Genomic DNA, 26,493 nt, shown 5'->3' with positions numbered 1-26,493 from the left:
ATTATGAACTAAGGATAAATGTTATCTTTATTTGTCATATGTACTTGAAGCATACACTGAAATGTGTTGTTTGTGTCCAATCAAATCAGAAGTGATTGCGCTGGGCATGCTGTAACTGTCCTAACAGTCATCATACAGCACAGAAACTGGCCCTTCAGCCCAACTGGTCCATGCTGACCACAGCATGCTCCCTGCCAGTTCCAGCTGCACGTATGAAGCGCATAATGTTCCCCCTTCCCCTGCATATAGTTATCCAAATGCCTTACAAATGCTGCAGGTGTACCTGCCTGTATCTCATTCCTGGTACTCACCATCTTCTGTGCGAAGAAGTTACCTCTCAGTTCTTTTTAACTCGCTCTCAACTTGTACCTGTGGCCTGTAGTTTAAGGATCTCTAACTATGGGGAAAAGGCTTTGACCATCCACCTTATCCATACCACCACAATTTTATCAATTCTATGATATTTGTCTTATTCTCCAATAAATAAAGATCCAGTGAGGTCAACTGTTTCCCATAACTCATGCTCTCTAGTTCAGGCAGCATCTGTGTAAATTCCTTCTGACCCTCTCCAGTTTGACACTGTACTTCCAGTGCCAACATAACATGCCCACAATTCACTAGTCCTAACCGTACGTCTCTGGAATGTGAAGGGAACGGGAACACCTGGGAGAACCCACATGGTCACAGGGGAATGGACAAACTCTTTATAACCCCCATCATACAGCTGTAAGGCGTTGCACTAGCCGTTACTCTGCTGTTTCACCCCAGAAATTACATTCACTCTGATGACATGTACTGTAGGAAGCAAAGCGAATGTGAAATATTTTCCTTTATGTAATCAAACAAAACATTTCAGCTTTGCAGGCGAAGAATATAGGCACTTACTTGTGTAGACAGATTTTGTCACAAAGCTGCTGTTCAAATTCTGAAGAATATTGGTAAGAACAGTTATGGTGTAATTAGTTCCAGAGCTAAGATTAAATATAGCCGATTTATTTTCTTCTTCTCTATAAGTTGTACTATTTGATGCTTGAGCCATTTGGTAGCTGACAATAAAAGTGTATTCTCCCAGATTCATGTCTTCTGGTCTCTCCCAGCTAAAATGAAGTGATGAATTTGTGACAGCGGTCACTACTATGTTTCTAGGTGGTGAAGGAGCTGTGAGAGAAATAAAATTACATCATGGTAAATATAGTTTGGAAAATGAATACAATTTACATCCTTTCACTGTGTCATGGGCAGAAATCCCTGAAAACTGTTGATGGAGCTTTCCATGAACTAGACTGAAATACCCTCAACGGGACAGGGGGAATTGTTAAGTAAAAAGAATGGAATGATAACAGTGCTTCAAAATCACTAGCATCAAGTCCAAGATCATATTTATAGTTAGAAAGGTGAAAAATCATCTTATCCTCATCTAGGTGAAAGGGGTCTTTACAATGAGCTGAAAGCATTGTTCTTTAAACATAAGTATATAAGAAATGGCATAGGAGTAGGCCACTCATCCCCTGAACATCAATTTCCTGCTTTCTTCATTATGCAATGTACATAAAATTCCAATAATCTGCCCTCCAACTTTTCATCAAATGGAATGTTTTGACATTTGGACTGTCTGGTTTTATTCTCCAAATTCTATTTAAGCCTACTGGGGTTCCAGTTCTTGCAGTCCGCTTAAATTCATTGAGGCTCTTTTCTAATGCTCCTTTTAAATTTACTGGATCCCTGTCCCCGATCTCCCACAAAACTGCTTGAGACCTTATTTTAAGCTTACTTGAAATTCTCTAGACCCCATTGCCGTGCTCACTTTAAACTCACACAGGAACGATGCTCACTCTGGACTCAGCGGTGTCCTGTTCTGACAGTCTGTCGCCAGGCCACTAGTTCCTGTACTCCCTTTAAACCTGTCTCCTCACTGGGTAATTTAAAGTACGTTGGGTGGACTATTATGAGGAGTAACATTCAACAGAAAAGAAAATCTGCCCATTTGCGTGTCACCACTACAGTATTGAGAGTGCTGGATTATTACAAATTTTAATATTACTTAAAAATCTGTCATTCTGTCATGAATATAGCTCTACCTCTAGAAGTCTCTGCAGTTGGGAATTCCTCTGTAGTCTCTCAAAAGAGAAATGCCTCTTCCTCTGAGTCTAAAATGGGAGATCCCTTATTTAAAAACAATCCCCAAGTTCTAGGTACTTTCTCTAGATCTAACAGCCTCTCAGCAACTTACATGTTCCCACAAGATTACGTCTGCTGCTCCAATGAACACAGGCTAAATCTATTAACCATTCTTCTCATGTTAATCCCTTCATTTTATGAATCATCCACGTGAACCTTCCCTGCACTGCTCCAATGCACATACATCCTTCCACAATCGTTGAGGACAACACTGTTTGCATCATTCCAAGTGTGGACTTACCAACATCCTATAAAGTTGCATCAAACATACCCCCTACCATGAATGTTAACATTTCATGAACCTTCTTAACTGTTTGATGAAACTGTACGCTGTGTTTTAGGTTCATGTTCTACAATTTCTAGATCTCATTGTAGATTCTATCTGAACAATGATTTACATATTTCTTCTTTCTTCCAGAGTGGATAAACTCACATTTTATCCTTAGCATGGACCACAATGATCTGGGACAACCGGCCAGAGGTCTGTTCCTCCTTCTCCTGCTTCGTCTCTGAAATGAGGATGACACGGACAGCCTGGTCTCCTTGGTCTCTCTAGCCACTAGGCTAGATAATCGACTTCGAGAGCGTCTGAGAGAAAAGACCGGTCACCCCATTCCTCGGGTCATTACACAGCCCACCTTACCATCTTCAACCAGCCCTAACGTCTCTCTCCCTTCCGTTCCTTGCAGAGCTCCCGTTCCTACTGTTCCGGTGAGTCAGATGACACTCCTTTCAGTTCCCCAGATCTGGATGCAGATCCCGGCTATCGTGAATCATCAACAACAGTCCCTGTGCCTAGTTGGATTCTGGTGCAGAGGGCAATCTGTTGGATGAAGAATTAGCCTCCCAGTCCAGAAGACCTCGAGAGCCATAAAATACCTATCTGGAGGCGTGGGAACTGGATGGAAAACTGCTGGCACCCTGCTCCCACCCCCTTCAGTCCTGATGAATTGTCTCAGCCCGAAACGTTGACTGCTCGTTTCCACGGATGCTGCCCAACCTGCTGAGTTCCTCCAGCTTGTATGTTGGATTTGTTCTGCTTGGCAACATCCCCATCCCCAATAATTAAATATTGAATCGGGGTCAAACAATCAGTGTTAGTGAAATACTGGAGATCAAATTCTTCAATCATAGTGATTTCATGTCTCAATCTTGGCAGTCAATGCTTAAGAACGTGTTCCACATTTATCATTTCTAATACAAAAGAAATTCAATTAAAACTGTTCTTCACACTTTGTACATACCTGTTATACCCTGCACATTGGCAGAGGTAACATTGAAGGGTCCACTGCTTGTAATCACTGTGACGTTGTACACACGACCAGGTCGAAGATCAGTGAAAGTTACAGATGTGGAATTTCTACTGCTGACTGTTTGTACAGACGTATAATTTACACCTTGAAGAGTGATAAAGAACAGCTCCACGTTTCCAGGTGGTGGAATCCAGGAGACAGACAATCTATCCACTGTCCCATTGCTGCTAACACTGATGTTTGCTTCTGGTATCTGTACAGGTTCTGTGGGATGAAAGAAATGATGGGATTTTCCAGGAGGTTTCAGACACAGAACGTAACGTGGTGTAAGGTAATTATGTTCATCACAGCACAGGACCATCTCAGCAGATGAGAAAGATATTGAATTTAGTTAAATTAATAAGGAGTAGTTGCAAGGATTATACAATTAAAATCACTCAAAACATGAAGTAAACACAATGGCAGGAAATTTGCAACAGATTCGGTAGCATCTGCAAAGAGAATGATACAGGTCAGACTGAAAGGAGGACGTCGATACCGCAAGCTAAACGTGGGATCTCAGTCTTTGGTTTCTAGCACAATTGCAGTGAAGCTCAGAGCAGGAATGGGACAGAATATCAAAGTGACACACATTTAATAAGATTGAGAAGTGGTGTTCAGGACTTTGATCTTGTGTTCTTCAGTGGAAATTAATTATTTATACAATTTACTATAGAGGGAAGCCACCTTCTGCAGTACTTACTTGTGTAGCTGGATACTTCTGTGGGATCAGACTGGACATTGACTACAAGTGTGATAACGGTGAAGGTGTAGTTGGTTCCAGCGGTCAGATTGCTCACAGTAGCATTTTCAAATTTTACAGTTCCATTTTGAATGATAATGGCAGGTTCTGAACTTGCTTTTGTCACTACCAGATAGCGATAGTCATCTTTATATCCTATTGGTTGTTCCCAATTCAGTGTTATGGAGTTGGTGCCAACATAGTCAACTTGTAGGCTGTTCACTACGTTTGGTTCTGTTGGGGAAAATAAGTTAATTTTGTTGATTATCTTTGAAAACCAATTGCTGGTGATAAATGTATTTTATGAACTGAGAATAGCTCAGATTTGATGGTTAATGTAAAACAGATGGTGGTAAGCTTTCATTGTACTTCTGCATCCAAACCCATTTTCATGGGCACTCGTCTCCCCACCATTGAGGAAATCTTCAAAAGGCTTTGCCTCAAATGGCGGCATCCATCATTAAGGATGTTAACCATTTTGGACATGCCCTCTTCTCATTACTATCACCAGGAAAGAGTTGCAGGAGACTTAAGACACACCCTCAATATTAAGAAACAACTTCTTCCCTTTCACCATCAGAATTCTGAATGGTCCATGAACGCATGAACACAACCTCAATATACCTTTTTTTGCACTATTTATTTAATTCATTTTCATTGGAACTCAGAATAATTTTTTTAATGCTTTCAACCATTGTACTGTTACAAAACAACCAATTTCAAACATACGTCAATGACAATAAACCTGATCCTGATTCTGAGCTGTGATCTCAAAAGCTACCCCTTAAATGCATACTTGTACTGCACAACTAAAGCACTTCTTAGCTACTTTCTATACCATGGCCTAAGTAATGCACCTGAACGACAGAGACTATACTATGTGTCTTGGTTCACAAACAGGCTCTTGATAGTCCAGGTCAACCATATCACTAATTGTAAATGCATAGGGTCATCAAACGTCCCCGTGCACTCCCTCTGCTCCCAGACAATGTGCAAAAGTAATGCTGAAGCAAAGTTATTTGGAAGGCCTGTCCTGTAAATGGACCATTGTTCAGTGCCGGAAATATATCATGATCTAAACAGGTGGGCGAATGGTGATTCTTTTTTACAGCTTAAGACTTATTATATTTCTTACCTTGGCTTCCTTTCAAGTGGAAGCATCCACATCCAACTTTGATTGCTGAAACTGATGGATCGTTTGGCTGCTAAGTCTAAGCATCAGTGGAGAGAGATCTCAGATGTCTGAGATCTGATGAATTGCATCCATCCCAATTTAGTACCACTTCCTTTTTATCAACCTTCAGGTGAATGGTATGCATCTACAGCCAAGAGGCATGCTTTGTACTGAGTTAAACCTGTGTACAATAATCTTACTGTAAGAACACCAATGGAGTTTCCTTTTTTTTCCATAGACTTTTCAGGTTTCTGTAATTGCAGAACCCAGTCAACTTGAATTGGCAACAATATCTCCTCCAGAATCTCCATCAGCACAAGTGCACCACAGGTCTGTGGGCTTATTCAACTGCTCCATTCCCTTTATGCTTATGACTGTGTGGATAAGCACAAATTCAATGCCATATTTACGTTTGCTAACAAAATCATTTTTGTTGGCTGAGTCAAAGATTCAGACGAATCAGCTGAGAGGAGGGAAATTGAACATCTTGGTGAGTGATGGCACAGTAACAACCTCTCACTCTACATCAGCAAGGCCAAGAAAGTCATAATTTACTACCAGATGAAACCAGACGTCCATGAGTCAATCCTCAATTGGGATCAGGTGTGGAGAGGGTCAGCATCTTTAAATTACGTAGTTTTCAGACGAGCTGTCCTGGGTTTAACACATACGTGCCATTACAAAGAAAGCCTGGCATCACCTCTATTTTCTGAGAAGTTTGTGAAGATTCAGCGTGTCATCCAAAACTTTCTCATTTTTCTATAGTGGAGTTTATATTGACTGGTTGCATCACAGCTTCGTATGTGAATGGATATGGCCCAGTCCATCACGGGAAAGATACCTCCACTCTTCTGCACATTTATATGTAGTGCTGTCGCAGGAAAGCAGAAACCATCAACAGGGACCTCCACTATCAAGCTCACGTTCTCTTCTTGCTGTTCCCATCAGGAAGGTGGTACAGGAGTTTCAGTAGCTATACCACTTGAGTCCAGGAGGAGTTATAAAGGAAGAAAACAGGTTAATAGAAGAATGTGGGGGAAAAGTCATAAATTGGAGCTGTTGTCAGAAGAGGGAAGAGAGGTTTTAGTCTCAGCGTTGATTTCAGTTAATCATGCTAACTGGCAGTTGGGTGAGCCCCGAAATAAGGAAGTATGTAGCAGACTGATTGGATTGGCTCAGAAAAATGCTTGGAGAAGTTTCAGGCCTCTCATGATGATTCCTTGAAGTGTCAGGAATGTGTAGAGGAGATATCAACATTCTTCTGGCACCTGCTACTGGCACTTTGTTCCGATTTGGCCCAAGTTTGGAGCGAAGGACACTGAAGTGGGTCAATAGTTCACAGACTTTAATGCAACCAGAGTTAGAAGGAAAAGAAATCAGTAAGTGCTAGGCCAAACAGGGTCATTAACTAAAACTCTCAAATGGAAAACAAAGCCTACACTGCAGCTCAAAGGAATAACTAAGTATGAAATTAATACCACTAGTCTTCCAAGTCAGCTAACTCTATAGTCCAATTTTTCAGGCAAGCCATAATACAAGTAGACAGCGAAATGTTGCTGTGCTTTGCTCGGGTCTTGACAAGAGTTAAAACAAAGAGAATGCAGTTAAATACCATCACAATGTGATAATAATTAGCTGACACATGCATATTGACGAGCGCAATTGCCGTAGCTGCTGCGCTGCTGACTCATGGGTGTGACAGCACACCCCTCCAAAAGCATTGCCCTGTGTCTGCTGGAAGTCCTTGATGAGTGACTTGTCCAGGATCTAAGAACGTTCTTCTGGACCACACCCATCTTTGTCTACAAGGTATTGGACCTTACCATATATCTGGCGAGATGCCAGGTGGAGCCAGGGGAGAGGTACTGACTGGCTTGAGCTGGGAAGCATGGAATACAGGGTGGATCTTCATTGATGCTGGTAGATGCAATCTATACAATACCTTGTTGACAGTTTTTTCAACTACAAATGGTCCCGCGTAGTGCGTTGCCAATTTGTGCCTCTCGACCATCAGTGGAAAATCCCTGGATGTCAACCAGAACTCTCCTGGCTTGAATGGCCTTAACTGTCAGCGGAGCTGATCAGTCTGCCGGGAGTTCTGTTTGTGGGCGCGTAGGATAGAAGCCCTGGTACATCTCCAGGTGCACTTGTAGTGCAGCATCAGCTGTTCAGCAGCAGGAGCTCCTACATCATTCTTCTGATTGGAGAAGAATGGCAGCTGGAATCCCTTCTGGCATTCGAAGGGAGACATATCGGGGGAGGATGACTGAAGGTTATTGTCGGCGATCTCTGCCCAAACCAATTGGGAGCTCCAGGATGTGGCGTTGGAAGAGGCAAGGCAATGCAGGATTGTCTCTAACTCCTGGTTCACTCTCTCCATTGGGCCATTTGATTGTTGGTGGAAAGCAGATGAGATGCTGGCTGTGGCTTCTACAAGAGAGCAGAATTCCTTCCAAAAGTGGGAAGTGAACTGTGATCCACGATCAGACACTATGTCTTGAGGAAAGCAGTGGAGCCTGAAGACACGTTGAAGCATGTGTGTGGCAGTTTCACAAGCTGATGGGAGCTTCATGTGGTCAATGGAGTGGGCAGCCTTGGAAAATCAATTCCTGAACTGTTATTTAAGAACTAAGGAAATCTTTGCTAAACCATCTTCGACAAACAACAAATGGGATTCCAATATTCACCTACTGCCCAAAATCAGACTCTACCATTATAGTTACTGTGCCCATTATGAACTAAGGATAAATGTTATCTTTATTTGTCATATGTACTTGAAGCATACACTGAAATGTGTTGTTTGTGTCCAATCAAATCAGAAGTGATTGCGCTGGGCATGCTGTAACTGTCCTAACAGTCATCATACAGCACAGAAACTGGCCCTTCAGCCCAACTGGTCCATGCTGACCACAGCATGCTCCCTGCCAGTTCCAGCTGCACGTATGAAGCGCATAATGTTCCCCCTTCCCCTGCATATAGTTATCCAAATGCCTTACAAATGCTGCAGGTGTACCTGCCTGTATCTCATTCCTGGTACTCACCATCTTCTGTGCGAAGAAGTTACCTCTCAGTTCTTTTTAACTCGCTCTCAACTTGTACCTGTGGCCTGTAGTTTAAGGATCTCTAACTATGGGGAAAAGGCTTTGACCATCCACCTTATCCATACCACCACAATTTTATCAATTCTATGATATTTGTCTTATTCTCCAATAAATAAAGATCCAGTGAGGTCAACTGTTTCCCATAACTCATGCTCTCTAGTTCAGGCAGCATCTGTGTAAATTCCTTCTGACCCTCTCCAGTTTGACACTGTACTTCCAGTGCCAACATAACATGCCCACAATTCACTAGTCCTAACCGTACGTCTCTGGAATGTGAAGGGAACGGGAACACCTGGGAGAACCCACATGGTCACAGGGGAATGGACAAACTCTTTATAACCCCCATCATACAGCTGTAAGGCGTTGCACTAGCCGTTACTCTGCTGTTTCACCCCAGAAATTACATTCACTCTGATGACATGTACTGTAGGAAGCAAAGCGAATGTGAAATATTTTCCTTTATGTAATCAAACAAAACATTTCAGCTTTGCAGGCGAAGAATATAGGCACTTACTTGTGTAGACAGATTTTGTCACAAAGCTGCTGTTCAAATTCTGAAGAATATTGGTAAGAACAGTTATGGTGTAATTAGTTCCAGAGCTAAGATTAAATATAGCCGATTTATTTTCTTCTTCTCTATAAGTTGTACTATTTGATGCTTGAGCCATTTGGTAGCTGACAATAAAAGTGTATTCTCCCAGATTCATGTCTTCTGGTCTCTCCCAGCTAAAATGAAGTGATGAATTTGTGACAGCGGTCACTACTATGTTTCTAGGTGGTGAAGGAGCTGTGAGAGAAATAAAATTACATCATGGTAAATATAGTTTGGAAAATGAATACAATTTACATCCTTTCACTGTGTCATGGGCAGAAATCCCTGAAAACTGTTGATGGAGCTTTCCATGAACTAGACTGAAATACCCTCAACGGGACAGGGGGAATTGTTAAGTAAAAAGAATGGAATGATAACAGTGCTTCAAAATCACTAGCATCAAGTCCAAGATCATATTTATAGTTAGAAAGGTGAAAAATCATCTTATCCTCATCTAGGTGAAAGGGGTCTTTACAATGAGCTGAAAGCATTGTTCTTTAAACATAAGTATATAAGAAATGGCATAGGAGTAGGCCACTCATCCCCTGAACATCAATTTCCTGCTTTCTTCATTATGCAATGTACATAAAATTCCAATAATCTGCCCTCCAACTTTTCATCAAATGGAATGTTTTGACATTTGGACTGTCTGGTTTTATTCTCCAAATTCTATTTAAGCCTACTGGGGTTCCAGTTCTTGCAGTCCGCTTAAATTCATTGAGGCTCTTTTCTAATGCTCCTTTTAAATTTACTGGATCCCTGTCCCCGATCTCCCACAAAACTGCTTGAGACCTTATTTTAAGCTTACTTGAAATTCTCTAGACCCCATTGCCGTGCTCACTTTAAACTCACACAGGAACGATGCTCACTCTGGACTCAGCGGTGTCCTGTTCTGACAGTCTGTCGCCAGGCCACTAGTTCCTGTACTCCCTTTAAACCTGTCTCCTCACTGGGTAATTTAAAGTACGTTGGGTGGACTATTATGAGGAGTAACATTCAACAGAAAAGAAAATCTGCCCATTTGCGTGTCACCACTACAGTATTGAGAGTGCTGGATTATTACAAATTTTAATATTACTTAAAAATCTGTCATTCTGTCATGAATATAGCTCTACCTCTAGAAGTCTCTGCAGTTGGGAATTCCTCTGTAGTCTCTCAAAAGAGAAATGCCTCTTCCTCTGAGTCTAAAATGGGAGATCCCTTATTTAAAAACAATCCCCAAGTTCTAGGTACTTTCTCTAGATCTAACAGCCTCTCAGCAACTTACATGTTCCCACAAGATTACGTCTGCTGCTCCAATGAACACAGGCTAAATCTATTAACCATTCTTCTCATGTTAATCCCTTCATTTTATGAATCATCCACGTGAACCTTCCCTGCACTGCTCCAATGCACATACATCCTTCCACAATCGTTGAGGACAACACTGTTTGCATCATTCCAAGTGTGGACTTACCAACATCCTATAAAGTTGCATCAAACATACCCCCTACCATGAATGTTAACATTTCATGAACCTTCTTAACTGTTTGATGAAACTGTACGCTGTGTTTTAGGTTCATGTTCTACAATTTCTAGATCTCATTGTAGATTCTATCTGAACAATGATTTACATATTTCTTCTTTCTTCCAGAGTGGATAAACTCACATTTTATCCTTAGCATGGACCACAATGATCTGGGACAACCGGCCAGAGGTCTGTTCCTCCTTCTCCTGCTTCGTCTCTGAAATGAGGATGACACGGACAGCCTGGTCTCCTTGGTCTCTCTAGCCACTAGGCTAGATAATCGACTTCGAGAGCGTCTGAGAGAAAAGACCGGTCACCCCATTCCTCGGGTCATTACACAGCCCACCTTACCATCTTCAACCAGCCCTAACGTCTCTCTCCCTTCCGTTCCTTGCAGAGCTCCCGTTCCTACTGTTCCGGTGAGTCAGATGACACTCCTTTCAGTTCCCCAGATCTGGATGCAGATCCCGGCTATCGTGAATCATCAACAACAGTCCCTGTGCCTAGTTGGATTCTGGTGCAGAGGGCAATCTGTTGGATGAAGAATTAGCCTCCCAGTCCAGAAGACCTCGAGAGCCATAAAATACCTATCTGGAGGCGTGGGAACTGGATGGAAAACTGCTGGCACCCTGCTCCCACCCCCTTCAGTCCTGATGAATTGTCTCAGCCCGAAACGTTGACTGCTCGTTTCCACGGATGCTGCCCAACCTGCTGAGTTCCTCCAGCTTGTATGTTGGATTTGTTCTGCTTGGCAACATCCCCATCCCCAATAATTAAATATTGAATCGGGGTCAAACAATCAGTGTTAGTGAAATACTGGAGATCAAATTCTTCAATCATAGTGATTTCATGTCTCAATCTTGGCAGTCAATGCTTAAGAACGTGTTCCACATTTATCATTTCTAATACAAAAGAAATTCAATTAAAACTGTTCTTCACACTTTGTACATACCTGTTATACCCTGCACATTGGCAGAGGTAACATTGAAGGGTCCACTGCTTGTAATCACTGTGACGTTGTACACACGACCAGGTCGAAGATCAGTGAAAGTTACAGATGTGGAATTTCTACTGCTGACTGTTTGTACAGACGTATAATTTACACCTTGAAGAGTGATAAAGAACAGCTCCACGTTTCCAGGTGGTGGAATCCAGGAGACAGACAATCTATCCACTGTCCCATTGCTGCTAACACTGATGTTTGCTTCTGGTATCTGTACAGGTTCTGTGGGATGAAAGAAATGATGGGATTTTCCAGGAGGTTTCAGACACAGAACGTAACGTGGTGTAAGGTAATTATGTTCATCACAGCACAGGACCATCTCAGCAGATGAGAAAGATATTGAATTTAGTTAAATTAATAAGGAGTAGTTGCAAGGATTATACAATTAAAATCACTCAAAACATGAAGTAAACACAATGGCAGGAAATTTGCAACAGATTCGGTAGCATCTGCAAAGAGAATGATACAGGTCAGACTGAAAGGAGGACGTCGATACCGCAAGCTAAACGTGGGATCTCAGTCTTTGGTTTCTAGCACAATTGCAGTGAAGCTCAGAGCAGGAATGGGACAGAATATCAAAGTGACACACATTTAATAAGATTGAGAAGTGGTGTTCAGGACTTTGATCTTGTGTTCTTCAGTGGAAATTAATTATTTATACAATTTACTATAGAGGGAAGCCACCTTCTGCTGTACTTACTTGTGTAGCTGGATACTTCTCTGGAATCAGACTGGACATTGGCTACAAGTGTGATAACGGTGAAGGTGTAGTTGGTTCCAGCGGTCAGACCGCTCACAGTAGCATTTTCAAATTTTACAGTTTCATTTTGAATGATAATGGCAGGTTCTGAAGTTGTTTTTGTCACTACCAGATAGCGATAGTCATCTTTATATCCTATTGGTTGTTCCCAATTCAGTGTTATGGAGTCAGTGCCAACATAGTCAACTTGTAGGCTGTTCACTACGTTTGGTTCTGTTGGGGAAAATAAATTAATTTTGCTGATTATCTTTGAAAACCAATTGCTGGTGATAGATGTATTTTATGAACTGAGAATAGCTCAGATTTGATGGTTAATGTAAAACAGATGGTGGTAAGTTTTCATTGTACTTCTGCATCCAAACCCATTTTCATGGGCACTCGTCTCCCCACCATTGAGGAAATCTTCAAAATGCTTTGCCTCAAATGGCGGCATCCATCATTAGGAATGTTAACCATTTTGGACATGCCCTCTTCTCATTACTATCACCAGGAAGGAGTTGCAGGTGACTTAAGACACACCCTCAATATTAAGAAACAACTTCTTCCCTTTCACCATCAGAATTCTGAATGGTCCATGAACGCATGAACACAACCTCAATATACCTTTTTTGCACTATTTATTTAATTCATTTTCATTGGAACTCAGAGTAATTTTTTTAATGCTTTCAACCATTGTACTGTTACAAAACAACCAATTTCAAACATACGTCAATGACAATAAACCTGATCCTGATTCTGAGCTGTGATCTCAAAAGCTACCCCTTAAATGCATACTTGAACTGCACAACTAAAGCACTTCTTAGCTACTTTCTATACCATGGCCTAAGTAATGCTCCTGAACGACAGAGACTATACTATGTGTCTTGGTTCACAAACAGGCTCTTGATAGTCCAGGTCAACCATATCACTAATTGTAAATGCAAAGAGTCATCAAACTTCCCCGTGCACTCCCTCTGCTCCCAGGCAATGTGCAAAAGTAATGCTGGAGCAAAGTTATTTGGAAGGCCTGTCCTGTAAACAGACCATTGTTCAGTGCCAGAAATATATCATGATCTAAACAGGTGGGCGAATGGTGATTCTTTTTTACAGCTTAAGACTTATTATATTTCTTACCTTGGCTTCCTTTCAAATGGAAGCATCCACATCCAACTTTGATTGCTGAAACTGATGATTAGTTTGGCTGCTAAGTCTAAGCATCAGTGGAGAGAGATCTCAGATGTCTGAGATCTGATGAATTGCATCCATCCCAATTTAGTACCACTTCCTTTTTATCAACCTTCAGGTGAATGGTATGCATCTACAGCCAAGAGGCATGCTTTGTACTGAGTTAAACTTGTGTACATTAATCTTACTGTAAGAACACTAATGGAGTTTCCTTTTTTTTCCATAGACTTTTCAGGTTTCTGTAATAGCAGATCCCAGTCAACTTGAATGGGCAACGATATCTCCTCCAGAATCTCCATCAGCACAAGTGCACCACAGGTCTGTGGGCTTATTCGCCTGTTCCATTCCCTTTATGCTTATGACTGTGTGGATAAGCACAAATTCAATGCCATATTTACGTTTGCTAACAAAATCATTTTTGTTGGCTGAGTCAAAGATTCAGACGAATCAGCTGAGAGGAGGGAAATTGAACATCTTGGTGAGTGATGGCACAGTAACAACCTCTCACTCTACATCGGCAAGGCCAAGAAAGTCATAATTTACTACCAGATGAAACCAGACGTCCATGAGTCAATCCTCAATTGGGATCAGGTGTGGAGAGGGTCAGCATCTTTAAATTGCGTAGTTTTCAGACGAGCTGTCCTGGGTTTAACACATACGTGCCATTACAAAGAAAGCCTGGCATCACCTCTATTTTCTGAGAAGTTTGTGAAGATTCAGCGTGTCATCCAAAACTTTCTCATTTTTCTATAGTGGAGTTTATATTGACTGGTTGCATCACAGCTTCGTATGTAAATGGATATGGCCCAGTCCATCACGGGAAAGATACCTCCACTCTTCTGCACATTTATACGTAGTGCTGTCGCAGGAAAGCAGAAACCATCAACTGGGACCTCTACTATCAAGGCCACGTTCTCTTCTTGCTGTTCCCATCAGGAAGGTGGTACAGGAGTTTCAGTAGCTATACCACTTGAGTCCAGGAGGAGTTATAAAGGAAGAAAACAGGTTAATAGAAGAATGTGGGGGAAAAGTCATAAATTGGAGCTGTTGTCAGAAGAGGGAAGAGAGGTTTTTAGTCTCAGCGTTGATTTCAGTTAATCATGCTAACTGGCAGTTGGGTGAGCCCCGAAATAAGGAAGTATGTAGCAGACTGATTGGATTGGCTCAGAAAATTGCTTGGAGAAGTTTCAGGCCTCTCATGACGATTCCTTGAAGTGTCAGGAATGTGTAGAGGAGATATCAACATTCTTCTGGCACCTGCTACTGTCACTTTGTTCCGATTTGGCCCAAGTTTGGAGCGAAGGACACTGAAGTGGGTCAATAGTTCACAGACTTTAATGCAACGAGAGTTAGAAGGAAAAGAAATCAGTAAGTGCTAGGCCAAACAGGGTCATTAACTAAAACTCTCAAATGGAAAACAAAGCCTACACTGCAGCTCAAAGGAATAACTAAGTATGAAATTAATACCACTAGTCTTCCAAGTCAGCTAACTCTATAGTCCAATTTTTCAGGCAAGCCATAATACAAGTAGACAGCGAAATGTTGCTGTGCTTTGCTCGGGTCTTGACAAGAGTTAAAACAAAGAGAATGCAGTTAAATACCATCACAATGTGATAATAATTAGCTGACACATGCATATTGACGAGCGCAATTGCCGTAGCTGCTGCGCTGCTGACTCATGGGTGTGACAGCCCACCCCTCCAAAAGCATTGCCCTGTGTCTGCTGGAAGTCCTTGATGAGTGACTTGTCCAGGATCTAAGAACGTTCTTCTGGACCACACCCATCTTTGTCTACAAGGTATTGGACCTTACCATGTATCTGGCGAGATGCCAGGTGGAGCCAGGGGAGAGGTACTGACTGACTTGAGCTGGGAAGCATGGAATACAGGGTGGATCTTCATTGATGCTGGTAGATGCAATCTATACAATACCTTGTTGACAGTTTTTTCAACTACAAATGGTCCCGCGTAGTGCGTTGCCAATTTGCGCCTCTCGACCATCAGTGGAAAATCCCTGGATGTCAACCAGAACTCTCCTGGCTTGAATGGCCTTAACTGTCAGCGGAGCTGATCAGTCTGCCGGGAGTTCTGTTTGTGGGCGCGTAAGATAGAAGCCCTGGTACGTCTCCAGGTGCACTTGTAGTGCAGCATCAGCTGTTCAGCAGCAGGAGCTCCTACATCATTCTTCTGATCGGAGAAGAATGGCAGCTGGAATCCCTTCTGGCATTCGAAGGGAGACATATTGGGGGAGGATGACTGAAGGTTATTGTCGGCGATCTCTGCCCAAACCAATTGGGAGCTCCAGGACGTGGAGTTGGAAGAGGCAAGGCAATGCAGGGTTGTCTCTAACTCCTGGTTCACTCTCTCCATTGGACCATTTGATTGTTGGTGGAAAGCAGATGAGATGCTGGCTGTGGCTTCTACAAGAGAGCAGAATTCCTTCCAAAAGTGGGAAGTGAACTGTGATCCACGATCAGACACTATGTCTTGAGGAAAGCAGTGGAGCCTGAAGACACGTTGAAGCATGTGTGTGGCAGTTTCACAAGCTGATGGGAGCTTCATGTGGTCAATGGAGTGGGCAGCCTTGGAAAATCAATTCCTGAACTGTTATTTAAGAACTAAGGAAATCTTTGCTAAACCATCTTCGACAAACAACAAATGGGATTCCAATATTCACCTACTGCCCAAAATCAGACTCTACCATTATAGTTACTGTGCCCATTATGAACTAAGGATAAATGTTATCTTTATTTGTCATATGTACTTGAAGCATACACTGAAATGTGTTGTTTGTGTCCAATCAAATCAGAAGTGATTGCGCTGGGCATGCTGTAACTGTCCTAACAGTCATCATACAGCACAGAAACTGGCCCTTCAGCCCAACTGGTCCATGCTGACCACAGCATGCTCCCTGCCAGTTCCAGCTGCACGTATGAAGCGCATAATGTTCCCCCTTCCCCTGCATATAGTTATCCAAATGCCTTACAAATGTTGCAGGTGTACCTGCCTGTAGCTCATTCCTGGTACTCACCATCTTCTGTGCGAAGAAGTTACCTCTCAGTTCTTTTTAACTCGCTGTCAACTTGTACCTGTGGCCTGTAGTTTAAGGATCTCTAACTATGGGGAAAAGGCTTTGACCATCCACCTTATCCATACCACCACAATTTTATCAATTCTATGATATTTGTCTTATTCTCCAATAAATAAAGATCCAGTGAGGCCAACTGTTTCCCATAACTCATGCTCTCTAGTTCAGGCAGCATCTGTGTAAATTCCTTCTGACCCTCTCCAGTTTGACAATGTACTTCCAGTGCCAACATAACATGCCCACAATTCACTAGTCCTAACCGTACGTCTCTGGAATGTGAAGGGAACGGGAACACCTGGGAGAACCCACATGGTCACAGGGGAATGGACAAACTCTTTATAACCCCCATCATACAGCTGTAAGGCGTTGCACTAGCCATTACTCTGCTGTTTCACCCCAGAAATTACATTCACTCTGATGAAATGTACTGTAGGAAGCAAAGCGAATGTGAAATATTTTCCTTCATGTAATCAAACAAAACATTTCAGCTTTGCAGGCGAAGAATATAGGCACTTACTTGTGTAGACAGATTTTGTCACAAAGCTGCTGTTCAAATTCTGAAGAATATTGGTAAGAACAGTTATGGTGTAATTAGTTCCAGAGCTAAGATTAAATATAGCCGATTTATTTTCTTCTTCTCTATAAGTTGTACTATTTGATGCTTGAGCCATTTGGTAGCTGACAATAAAAGTGTATTCTCCCAGATTCATATCTTCTGGTCTCTCCCAGCTAAAATGAAGTGATGAATTAGTGACAGCGGTCACTACTATGTTTCTAGGTGGTGAAGGAACTGTGAGAGAAATAAAATTACATCATGGTAAATATAGTTTGGAAAATGAATACAATTTACATCCTTTCACTGTGTCATGGGCAGAATTCCCTAAAAATTGTTGATGGAGCTTTCCATGAACTAGACTGAAATACCCTCAACGGGACAGGGGGAATTGTTAAGTAAAAAGAATGGAATGATAACAGTGCTTCAAAATCACTAGCATCAAGTCCAAGATCAGATTTATAGTTAGAAAGGTGAAAAATCATCTTATCCTCATCTCGTGTGAAAGGGGTCTTTACAATGAGCTGAAAGCATTGTTCTTCAAACATAAGTATATAAGAAATGGCATAGGAGTAGACCATTCATCCCCTGAACATCAATTTCCTGCTTTCTTCATTATGCAATGTACATAAAATTCCTATAATCTGCCCTCCAACTTTTTGTCAAATGGAATGTTTTGACATTTGGAGTATCTGGTTTTATTTTCCAAATTCTACTTAAGCCTACTGGGGTTCCAGCTCCTGCAGTCCCCTTAAATTCACTGAGGCTCTGTTCTAATGCTCCTTTTAAATTTACTGGATCCCTGTCCCCGCACTCCCACAAAACTGCGTGAGACCTTATTTTAAGCTTACTTGAAATTCTCTAGACCCCATTGCCGTGCTCACTTTAAACTCACACAGGACCGATGTTCCATGCTCACTCTGGACTCAGCGGTGTCCTGTTCTCACAGTCTGTCACCAGGCCACTAGTTCCTGTACTCCCTTTAAACCTGTCTCCTCACTGGGTAATTTAAAGTACGTTGGGTGGACTATTATGAGATGTAACATTCAACAGAAAAGAAAATCTGTCCATTTGCGTGTCACCACTACAGTATTGAGAGTGCTGGATTATTACAAATTTTAATATTACTTAAAAATTTGTCATTCTGTCATGAATATAGCTCTACCTCTAGAAGTCTCTGCAGTTGGGAATTCCTCTGTAGTCTCTCAAAAGAGAAATGCCTCTTCCTCTGAGTCTAAAATGGGAGATCCCTTATTTAAAAACAATCCCCAAGTTCTAGGTACTTTCTCTAGATCTAACAGCCTCTCAGCAACTTACATGTTCTCACAAGATTACGTCTGCTGCTCCAATGAACACAGGCTAAATCTATTAACCATTCTTCTCATGTTAATCCCTTCATTTTATGAATCATCCACGTGAACCTTCCCTGCACTGCTCCAATGCACATACATCCTTCCACCATTGTTGAGGCCAAAACTGTTTGCATCATTCCAAGTGTGGTCTTACCACCATCCTATAAAGTTGCATCAAACATACCCCCTGCAATGAATGTTAACATTTCATGAACCTTCTTAACTGTTTGATGAAACTGTACGCTGTATTTTAGGTTCATGTTCTACAATTTCTAGATCTCATTGTAGATTCTATCTGAACAATGATTTACATATTTCTTCTTTCTTCCAGAGTGGATAAACTCACATTTTATCCTGGGGAACTAGGGAAGTGCGGGCCATTTTACTACATTGCTCTGGTTTTTGAGCAACAGCAAAGTACGTAGAGCATGGACAGATCAAAAATTGTGTCATCATGGGACTGTTACGAGGGGATGCCTTAGCATGGGCCACCGTGATCTGGGACAACCGGCCAGAGGTCTGTTCCTCCTTCTCGTCCTTCGTCTCCGAAATGATGATGACACGGACAGCCTGGTCTCCTTGGTCTCTCTAGCCACTAGGCTAGATAATCGACTTCGAGAGCGTCTGAGAGAAAAGACCGGTCACCCCGTTCCTCGGGACATTACACGGCCCACCTTACCATCTTCAACCAGCCCTAACGTCTCTCTCCCTTCCGTTCCTTGCAGAGCTCCCGTTCCTACTGTTCTGGTGAGTCAGACGACACTCCCTTCAGTTCCCCAGATCTGGATGCAGATCCCGGCTATTGTGAATCATCAACAACAGTCCCTGTGCCTAGTTGGATTCTGGTGCAGAGGGCAATCTGTTGGATGAAGAATTAGCCTCCCAGTCCAGAAGACCTCAAGAGCCATAAAATACCTACCTGGAGGCGCGGGAACTGGATGGAAAACTGCTGGCTTGGTTGACCCACGGTATGCCATCCCTGACCTTGATTCTCTCCGGAAAGCATCGGGAGGAGGTATGACTCAACCTCATTCATTCGCCTCAAGCCCCTGGAGTTCTAGGATCCCATGGCTGAACCACCACAATGCCCACATCGACTGTTCTACCGGGAAATTAGCCAGCTGGAGCCGGTTTTGCCATGCCAATTTCCGCGGTCAGCACCATCTCCCAGGGGGACTACTGCTACTCAGCCTGTCTTGGTCTCCCTCGACTTGTCCAGAGCCCCACAGAGTACCATGTCCTGGGAGAGGTATTCAGGAAACAATGGGCTCTTTCCCTGCCTTCGCACCGCCCGTATGATTGTGCCATTGACCTTATCCCGGGGCCTCATTACCCACCAGTCATCTTTATAACCTGTCCCGACTGGAGAGGAAGGCCACGGAGAAATACAATAGCGAGCCCTCACGGTGGGCATAATTAGACCTTCACCCTTCCTGGTAGGTGCCAGTTTCTTCTCTGTAGAAAAGAAGGATAGGTCGCTTCATCCTTGTTTTGATTACCGAGGCCTAAACAACATAACAGTTGAAAATAAGTACCCACTACCCCTCATTAATTTGGCACTTGAACCACTTCTTGGAGCCACCATCTTCTCGAAGTTGGACCTTCGCAATGTACACCATCTAGTCAGTGTGAGGGAGGGGGATACTATGACTCGGCATGTTCCATCTGTGCCTGTTGAAAAGCCTCTCATCGGCCACCTATAGGATTACTATGTCCTCTAACTGTCCCTGGTCCTCCCTGGTCGCAAATTGCACTAAATTTCCTTACCGGTCTACCCCCTTCCCATGGAAACACCACATCCTCACCGTGGTAGACCGGTTCTCCAAGATGGTGCACTTTGTAGCCCTCCCTAACCTCCCTTCTGCTCAAGAAACCACAGACCATAGTAGAAGAAGGCAGAATCATGAGAGAGGTGATAGGCCCTCTTCCCACCCTGCCAAATGCAAAAATGCTATACCCTATTCCCAGTTCCACCGCCTCCACTGCATCTGCTCCCAGGATGAGGCTTTCCATTCAAGGACATCTCAAACGTCTTCTTTCTTTAAGGATCATGGTTTCCCTTCTGCTGTTATCAATGATGCCCTCATCCGCATCTCCTCCATTTCCCACAGTTCGGCCCTCACCCCATTCACCCGTCACAACAACAGGGACCGAGGTCCCCTTGTCCTCACCTACCACCCCACCAGCCTCCAGATCCAGCATATTATCCTCTACAACTTCCACCACATTCAACACGACCCCTCCACTGAGCACACATTTCCCTCTCTAGCCCTCCTAAGCACACCTTTCCCTCTCTAGCCCTCTCTGCTGTCCGCAGGGATCGGTCCCTCTGCAACTCCCCGGTCCACACGTCCCTCCCCATGGATCTCCCACCTGGCACTTATCCCTGCAAGCGTAATAGCTACACCTGTCCATACACCTCCTTTCTTACCACCATTCAAGACCCCAAAGAGTCCTTCCAGGTGAGGCAACACTTCACTTGTGAGTCTGTTGGGATCATCTATTGCATCCGGTGATCCCGTTGCAGCCTCCTCTACATTGGCAAGACCCAACGCAGATTGAGGGACCTCTTCGACAAGCACCTCCGCTCCGTACGCCGCAACAGACTGGTTGCCACCCACTTCAACTCTGCTTCATATTCCCATTCCGATATGTCCATACATGGCCTCCTCTACTGCCATGATGAGACCAAACTCTGGTTGGAGGAGCAACACCTCATATACCGTCTGGGTAGTCTCCTGTCCCTTGGCATGAACATTGAATTCTCCAACTTCCGGTAATTCCCTCCGTCTCCCTTACCCATCCCAGTTTCACTCTGCCTCCTCCTCCAGCAGCCCATCACCTCTCTGATGATTCTGCCTTCTTCTACTACACAGTGCTTTCACCTTTCATTCCTTCTTCTCCTTTCCTGCCTATCCCCTCCCTGCTTCCCCTCCCCGACCCCTTGATCGTTCCTCTAATTGGTTTTTAACCTGATCCCTACCAGCCTTCTCCTTCCCAACTTCCCCCCACCTTCTTCATAGGCCCCCTGCCCCCACCCCCTTCAGTCCTGATGAATTGTCTCAGCCCGAAACGTTGACTGCTCATTTCCATGGATGCTGCCCAACCTGCTGAGTTCCTCCGGCTTGTTGTACGTTGGATTTTTTTCTGCTTGGCAACATCCCCACCCCCAATAATTAAATATTGAATCGGGGTCAAACAATCAGTGTTAGTGAAATACTGGAGATCAAATTCTTCAATCATAGTGATTTCACGACTCAAATTTGGCAGTCAATGCTTAAGAATGTGTTCCACATTTATCGTTTCTAATACAAAAGAAATTCAATTAAAACTGTTCTTCACACTTTGTACATACCTGTTATACCCTGCACATTGGCAGAGGTAACATTGAAGGGTCCACTGCTTGTAATCACTGTGACATTGTACACACGACCAGGTCGAAGATCAGTGAAAGTTACAGATGTGGAGTTTCTACTGCTGACTGTTTGTACTGACGTATAATTTACACCTTGAAGAGTGATAAAGAACAGCTCCACGTTTCCAGGTGGTGGAATCCAGGAGACAGACAATCTATCCACTGTCCCATTGCTGCTAACACTGATGTTTGCTTCTGGTATCTGTACAGGTTCTGTGGGATGAAAGAAATGATGGGATTTTCCAGGAGGTTTCAGACACAGAACGTAACGTGGTGTAAGGTAATTATGTTCATCACAGAATAGGACCATCTCAGCAGATGAGAAAGATATTGAATTTAGTTAAATTAATAAGGAGTATTTGCAAGGATTATACAATTAAAAACACTCAAAACATGAAGTAAACACATAATTATGTTCATCACAGAATAGGACCATCTCAGCAGATGAGAAAGATATTGAATTTAGTTAAATTGATAAGGAGTAGTTGCAAGGATTATACAATTAAAAACACTCAAAACATGAAGTAAACACAATGGCATGAAATTTGCAACAGATTTGGTAGCATCTGCAGAGAGAATGATATAGGTCAGACTGAAAGGAGGACGTCGATACCGCAAGCTAAACGTGGGATCTCAGTCTTTGGTTTCTAGCACAATTGCAGTGAAGCTCAGAGCAGGAATGGGACAGAATATCAAAGTGACACACATTTAATAAGATTGAGAAGTGGTGTTCAGGACTTTGGTCTTGTGTTCTTCAGTGGAAATTAATTATTTATCCAATTTACTATAGAGGGAAGCCACCTTCTGCAGTACTTACTTGTGTAGCTGGATACTTCTGTGGAATCAGACTGGACATTGGCTACAAGTGTGATAACGGTGAAGGTGTAGTTGGTTCCAGCGGTCAGATTGCTCACAGTAGCATTTTCAAATTTTACAGTTTCATTTTGAATGATAATGGTAGGTTCTGAACTTGCTTTTGTCACTACCAGATAGCGATAGTCATCTTTATATCCTATTGGTTGTTCCCAATTCAGTGTTATGGAGTTGGTGCCAACATAGTCAACTTGTGGGCTGTTCACTACGTTTGGTTCTGTTGGGGAAAATAAGTTAATTTTGTGATTATCTTTGAAAACCAATTGCTGGTGATAAATGTATTTTATGAACTGAGAATAGCTCAGATTTGATGGTTAATGTAAAACAGATGGTGGAAAGTTTTCATTGTACTTCTGCATCCAAACCCATTTTCATGGGCACTCGTCTCCCCACCATTGAGGAAATCTTCAAAAGGCTTTGCCTCAAATGGCAGCATCCATCATTAGGAATGTTAACCATTTTGGACATGCCCTCTTCTCATTACTATCACCAGGAAGGAGTTGCAGCAGACTTAAGACACACCCTCAATATTAAGAAACAACTTCTTCCCTTTCACCATCAGATTTTTGAATGGTCCATGAATGCATGAACACAACCTCAATGTTCCTCTTCTATCTTATTTATTTAATTAATTTCTTTATTGGAACTTATAGTAATTTTTTTTATGCTTTCAATCATTGTGCTGTTACAAAACAACCAATTTCAGACTTATGTCAATGACAATAAACCTGATCCTGAATCTGAGCTGTGATCTCAAAAGCTACCCCTTAAATGCACACTTGTTCTGCCCAGCTAAAGCACTTCTTAGCTACTTTCTATACCATGGCCTAAGTAATGCACCTGAACGACAGAGACTATACTATGTGTCTTGCAGGCTCTTGATAGTACAAGTCAACCATATCACTAATTGTAAATGCAAAGGGTCATCGAACTTCCCCGTGCACTCCCTCTGCTCCCAGGCACTGTGTAAAAGTAATGCTGGAGCGAAGTTACTTGGAAGGCCTGTCCTGTAAACAGATGATTGTTCAGTGCCGGAAATATATCATCATCTAATCAGGTGGGCCAAGGTCAGTTTTTTTTTACAACTTAAGACTTATTATATTTCTTACCTTGCTTCCTTCCACATGGAAGCATCCACATCCAACTTTGATTGCTAACACTGATATATAGTTTGGCTGCTAAATCTCAGCATCAGTGGAGAGAGCATGTCTGCGATCTGATGAATTGCATCCATCCCAATTTAGTACCACTTCATTTTTATCAACCTTCAGTTGAATGGTATACATCTGCAGCTAAGAGGCATCCTGAGTTAAGCTTGTGTAGATTGATATTGCTGTAAGAACACTAACAGAGTTTCAATTTTTTTCATGGACTTTTCAGGTTTCTGCATTTGCAGACCCCGGTCAGTTTGGCTTGGCAACAACATCTCATCCAGAATCTCCATCAGCACAAGTGCACCACAAGTCTGTGGGCTTATTCGCCTCCTCTATTCCCTTTATGCTTATGACTGTGAGGATAAGCACAAATTCAATGTCATACTTATGGTTGCTAATAAAATCATTTTTGTTGACTGAGCCAAAGATTCAGACGAATCAGATTAGAGGAGGGAAATTGAACATCTTGGTGAGTGATGGCACAGTAACAACCTCTCACTCTACATCAGCAAGGCCAAGAAAGTCATAATTTACTACCAGATGAAACCAGACGTCCATGAGTCAATCCTCAATTGGGATCAGGTGTGGAGAGGGTCAGCATCTTTAAATTACGTCGTTTTCAGACGAGCTGTCCTGGGTTTAACACATACGTGCCATTACAAAGAAAGCCTGGCATCACCTCTATTTTCTGAGAAGTTTGTGAAGATTCAGCGTGTCATCCAAAACTTTCCCATTTTTCTATAGTGGAGTTTATATTGACTGGTTGCATCACAGCTTGGTATGGAAATGGATATGGCCCAGTCCATCACGGGCAAAGATACCTCCACTCTTCTGCACATTTATACGTAGTGCTGTCGCAGGAAAGCAGCAACCATCAACAGGGACGCCCACCATCCAGGCCATGTTCATTCTTGCTGTTGCCATCAGGAAGGTTTCAGTTTCAGTACCTGTACTGCCTTGTTTAAGGAGGTGTTATAAGGGAGTTATCAGCCTGCCAGGAATTCTGTTTCTGGGTGTGAGGCAGAGAAGCCCTGGCTCGACTCCAGGTGTGCTTGTAGTGCTGCATCAGCTGTTCAGCAGTAGGAGCTCCTATGTCATTCTCCTGATCGGAGAGGAGCGGCAGCCGGAACCCCTACTGGCATTCGAAGGGAGACATATTGGTGGAGGATGACTGAAGGTTATTGTCGGCGATCTCTGCCCAAACCAATTGGGAGCTCCAGGACGTGGAGTTGGAAGAGGCCAGGCAATGCAGGGTTGTCTCTAACTCCTGGTTCACTCTCTCCATTGGACCATTTGATTGTTGGTGGAAAGCAGATGAGAGGCTGGCTGTGGCTTCTAGAAGAGAGCAGTAAGCCTTACAAAAGTGGGAAGTGAACTGTGATCCACAATCCGACACTCTGTCTTGAGGAAAGCCGTGGAGCCTGAAGACACATTGAACCATGTGTGTGGCAGTTTCACGAGCTGAGGGGAGCTTGATGATGTCAATGGAGTGGGCAGCCTTGGAAAATCAATTCCCTAACTGTTATTTAAGAAGTAAGGAAATCTTTGCTAAACCATCTTTGACAAACAACAAATGGAATTCCAATAGTCACCTCAAGTCAAGTCACGTCACTTTTATTGTCATTTCGACCATAACTGCTGATACAGTACATAGTAAAAAGGAGTCAACATATTTCAGGACCATGGTGTTACATGACACAGTACAAAAACTAGACAGAACTACTCAAAAAAAAAACAACACAGAGAAAGGTACACTAGACTACAGACCTACCCAGGATTGCATACAGTACACAAAACAGTGCAAGCATTACAATAAATACTAAACAGGACAACAGGGCAAGGTGTCAGTCCAGCGTGTGGTGTAAATATCTATGTTGGCAGGAAGAGAGACCCCGATGATCTTCTCAGCTGACCTCACTATCCGCTGCAGGGTCTTGTGATCCGAGATGGTGCAATTTCTGAACCAGGCAGTGAGGCAGCTGCTCAGGATGCTCTTAATACAACCCCTGTAGAATGTGATGAGGATGGAGGGTGGGAGATGGACTTTCCTCAGCCTTCACAGAAAATAGAGACACTGCTGGGCTTTCTTTGCTATGGAGATGGTGTTGAGGGACCAGGTGAGATTCTCCATCGGGTGAACACCAAGAAACTTGGTGCTCTTTATGATCTCTACCGAGGAGCCATCGATGTTCAGCGGTGAGTGGTCGCTCTGTGCCCTCCTGAAGTCAATAACCACCTCTTTTGTTTTGTTCACATTAAGAGACAGGTTGTTGGCTCTGCACCAGTCCGTTAGCTGCTGCACCTCCTCTCTGTAAGCTGACTTGTCGTTCTTGCTGATGAGACCCACCACGGTCGTGTCATCGGCGAACTTGATGATGTGGTTCGAGCTGTGTGTTGCAGTACAGTCGTGGGTCAGCAGAGTGAACAGCAGTGGACTGAGCACACAGCCCTGGGTGCCCCCGTGCTCAGAGTGATGGTGTTGGAGATGCTGCTCCCGATCCGGACTGACTGAGATCTCCCAGTCAGGAAGTCTAGGGACTAGTTAC

At 43.1% G+C, this 26,493-nt stretch overlaps 1 protein-coding gene across 1 annotated transcript in view; it reads right to left on the bottom strand.

Moving 5' to 3' along the window:
- Nucleotides 1-26,493, bottom strand: part of LOC132397544 (uncharacterized) — a 215,824-nt gene that overhangs the window by 97,663 nt on the left and 91,668 nt on the right. The window contains exons 29-37 of the mRNA XM_059976370.1: nucleotides 22,738-23,010; nucleotides 21,861-22,133; nucleotides 17,118-17,390; nucleotides 12,290-12,562; nucleotides 11,539-11,811; nucleotides 9,002-9,274; nucleotides 4,158-4,446; nucleotides 3,423-3,823; nucleotides 886-1,158 (exon numbers count right to left, since the gene is read on the bottom strand). Of these exons, the coding sequence (XP_059832353.1) occupies nucleotides 886-1,158; nucleotides 3,423-3,823; nucleotides 4,158-4,446; nucleotides 9,002-9,274; nucleotides 11,539-11,811; nucleotides 12,290-12,562; nucleotides 17,118-17,390; nucleotides 21,861-22,133; nucleotides 22,738-23,010 (2,601 nt within the window). The remainder of the gene's footprint in view (nucleotides 1-885; nucleotides 1,159-3,422; nucleotides 3,824-4,157; nucleotides 4,447-9,001; nucleotides 9,275-11,538; nucleotides 11,812-12,289; nucleotides 12,563-17,117; nucleotides 17,391-21,860; nucleotides 22,134-22,737; nucleotides 23,011-26,493) is intronic.

Source organism: Hypanus sabinus, chromosome 7, assembly GCF_030144855.1.
Source record: "Hypanus sabinus isolate sHypSab1 chromosome 7, sHypSab1.hap1, whole genome shotgun sequence".
Classification (NCBI taxonomy): Eukaryota; Metazoa; Chordata; class Chondrichthyes; order Myliobatiformes; family Dasyatidae; genus Hypanus; species Hypanus sabinus.
This window is presented reverse-complemented; position numbering and strand designations above follow the sequence as displayed.